Genomic DNA, 3,542 nt, shown 5'->3' with positions numbered 1-3,542 from the left:
ATTGGAGATGTTGAGCAGACATCCTACATCGTGGGAAGCTGGATCCAATGGGTCAATGCATGACTCTAGAGTAGCCTTCAGTGATTTACGATCATTGCCATCTCGACGAATGCGACTGGTAGATTCCTCCTTGTGGTTAAGCTGTACCTTCTTGTCAGCTCCAGACATCTTCTTAAGGTCACCAGTCAGGGTCATGGTCGCATCCATACTGTACACCCATGTCGCTATCATTTGAGGATTTTCTGTGCTGCCAATGATGCCACCCGGCCCATGCCCCTTCCTCATCCAGTTTGTTTCAATAAACATGTCGCTCCACTGTCCGTTGTAGACACCAGCAGTGTGGTGTAGTGACTGTTCTCCTCTGCAGAACTTGTCCAGAATATCTGGTCCCAACCAAGTCATGGAGCGTACGTAGTAGAGGCCATACCTTGCATAGTTGTACTTGTGGGCTGCGAACATGTATGGCAGCATTGATTCTGCTGTTTTGATGTGGAGTGGCCAGTCGCCTTCATGCATCGCCCGACAAAACATCATCATTAGAAATGTGGGTTTGATGACGTTGTACACCCACAGCTTTGTGGTACGACTTTGAGTGGCGATCTCATCAAGTAGTTTTTCCAAATCATCCATGCTGGTCAGGTGTAGATTCTCCCTCACAAACACTGGTCGAAGCAGCTCCTCTGTGAGCAATCTCAGTGCCCGAACATTCTGTGGATATTTATTTCCTTGCAACATCTTATCGACGGAGCCGAAGGACGTCATCAGAATCTCTTTCAGGCCGCTGTCTGCCATGAGAGTGCCAACGCAACCCACAAAATCCATGAGGAAATGCATCCCACCAAGAATCACCACCATGTTGGTGAGCAGATCTGGTTGATGAAATGTGATGTCAACGGCGATCTTATATATGGCCTGATCGCAGGTGAGAACGAGAATATCCTGGTTGGATGCTCAGGTGACTTTGAATCCTCGGGTGATGGAAGTTAGGACAGTAGTTGGGTCCCCTGGCTTCATGTTTATGAGTGGAAGATATACCACAGCTGTCTTGGGTGCTGGGGTCATTCCTGACTCACGGCAGTGACGTGTATTGTACCCGTTGTACTCAGGAGTGTTTGCTTCAAAGAGCACGTCTTTGATGAAGTTAAAGTCTAAATCTTTGGCTCTGCCAATTGAGATTGTTGTGGCTTGTACAAAGTCGTCTGACATGACAAATCGGTTTGTAGCAGTAAATGGCATAGGAGGTTTCTTCGGTCCCGTATACTCAACGACTCGTGTCTCCCATGGGATAGGGTGCTTCATTTCTTCTTTCGTTAGGCGAGGGATCGATGTAGCCAAACCTTCAAGGTGGTCAAGTTCGGTCTTCCACTGAGCTGCCAGCATTGCCATGTAATGACATTCGAGGCGGCAGTTTTGGGAACTGATCACAGCATCAAAGTTATCAATGATGATTTGCACAAGTCCACCCAGTCTGGCATCTCTGAGTCTGGCTAACTGCTGTGCTTTTGATGATTGAACACCCGCTGACCTTCTGAATCGTCGAACCTCATCGTCGGAACAAGAAACATTATACTTGTACAGTTCTGTGATGATCATCTTATGGTCACCAAGAAGTACACCTATGGCTATCTGTAATGGTGTCGGTTGAGACGTTACCACTGAGCTCACGATATTACCCACCTTGATGGATTGTAGTGAATTGTGGAAAGTAGGCTTGATAGCTGATAGTAGTTTCACCAACGTCTCACTAATACACTCTGAGGCTGATTCTCGATCAATGTGCTTAGTGTAGGATTTGAAGTCATCCTTAGCTGCCTTGGTCTCCTTCATGATCTGCTTGCCAACTTTCCGGATACATTCATCCATGTCGCCATTCTGATCATCATCCACAAGCCTGAGATTTGTAGCAACATGCTTCCTGAACACTAGTAACGTTGCCACTCCAGGGGAATGTAATGCCAACATATCTTCAGCGAAATGTTGGATGACGTTCTCAACAAGGACACGTCTGGACATGACAGATCCACCCTTGTCTGTGTATACTGCTTCAACATCGAGCGAATTCCAAACTTTTGAGCGATCATAACCGACTACTTTGACAGTTTCAGCGAAAGCTTGGTCATCAGCAGTACCTTTGCTATTGATCGTGGTAGTTCTCTGAGCATCACGATGGAAACTCATATTGCAACGGCGGTGATACATTGCATCTGCAGCGTGCAAATCTGATGGTGCTCTGATGATATGGTCACGGACTATTCTACCCAGTTCATCTCCACGTTTATCACAAAGGTCAAGTAGGTACTGCTTGTACGTCTCCCCATCAGCCATCTTGTCTGTGGTTACTCTCGATGCAGGGACTCTGTACTGTTGTGGCACCTTGGGATCATACTCATTCGGTAATATGCAAGGAGTTATGTCATGGCAGAACAAACAGTGCTTCTGAAAGTCAAAGACATCACCACCGGTACTCGAACGCAATCGCTTGGAACCAGCGTTGGAGTCATCATCTGTCTCTTCCTCTGGCATACGCTTGGCCAATTTATTGAGAGTGGAAGGAGATACATATTTGGATACACAATTTTTGTGACATCTAACAGTAGATGATCCATCAGATAGTTCTTTTCGTAGTCTGATATCATCTTGCCGAAGATTACTAGCTTCCAATATTGTGCCGATTCGTGAAGACTGCATCAACTTCCCAACCCCACAGTTGTAAACTGTCTTGAAGAAGCATTCCTCGGCATCCTTGCTGTCTCCTGCTTCAGCCATATCATTACTCACATCAGAACCTACAACAAAAACAAAGATCGTTAAAAGTTATCGATATATTGGTGTATTTCACATTGGAAGCACTATGATATTTACGTCTTGAGTAGGTGGCACCAGGTGGCTTCTAAACGGCATCATTACTTCACAATCAGATTATATAACATGTCAAGCACATGTGTAACCAGCAGGATCATTGTTCAACTGAATTCACAATCGATTATGTTGGTTTTTAGTGTGATTTTTTTGTGATTTTGGCATTTTTCAGGTATTTTTGGCGGCCATATTGGATTTGTGCTACCAAGATGGCCAGCAAATGACCCAATAACATCATAATCCACTTCCTTGGTCTCCAAAACATAGATTTAGACACCAATATCATCCTTTTGCTGTACTTAGAGCAGGATTTACAACCTAATTTATATTTTGATTGTATTTGGTGGCCATCTTGGATTCTGCAAAAGCCAAGGCAGTGACAAGTGGCCACTCACCCTAAAATTGATCTCGACACCAATATCTATCAAAATAAGCCAAAAAAACGATTGTTACCAAACATTGCAAGGTTCACTAGAAATATGCTGCTCTGCCACCGGACTACTAGGCCTATATCATATGTATTATGTCATGTCAAAACCAAACAACCATGAGGATCGAAGCATAATGGTGCCATGTGCATTTTGCATGGATCGAGCCACGCATCTTCATCTTCAAAGTAGGCCTACTTTCCTTGCTTTGAAAAATACAGTACAGTACAACTCGACTCGACTGGAGTGGACCAG

General features: G+C 44.7%; 1 protein-coding gene across 1 annotated transcript; it reads right to left on the bottom strand.

Annotated features, from left to right (window-relative positions):
* Positions 1-951: 951 nt before the first annotated feature.
* On the bottom strand, positions 952-3,307 carry LOC147032136 (uncharacterized). Its single transcript, XM_085850443.1, has one exon. The coding sequence runs from the start codon at positions 2,764-2,766 to the stop codon at positions 952-954; it is 1,815 nt and encodes a 604-aa protein (XP_085706569.1). The 5' UTR covers positions 2,767-3,307.
* Positions 3,308-3,542: the final 235 nt, after the last annotated feature.

This window comes from Eptatretus burgeri, chromosome 2, assembly GCF_056783735.1.
Source record: "Eptatretus burgeri isolate ZD-2024b chromosome 2, Ebu_testis_v1, whole genome shotgun sequence".
Lineage (NCBI taxonomy): Eukaryota > Metazoa > Chordata > Myxini > Myxiniformes > Myxinidae > Eptatretus > Eptatretus burgeri.
The sequence above is the reverse complement of the archived record's forward strand: the minus strand, read 5'-3'. Positions and strand labels throughout refer to the sequence as shown.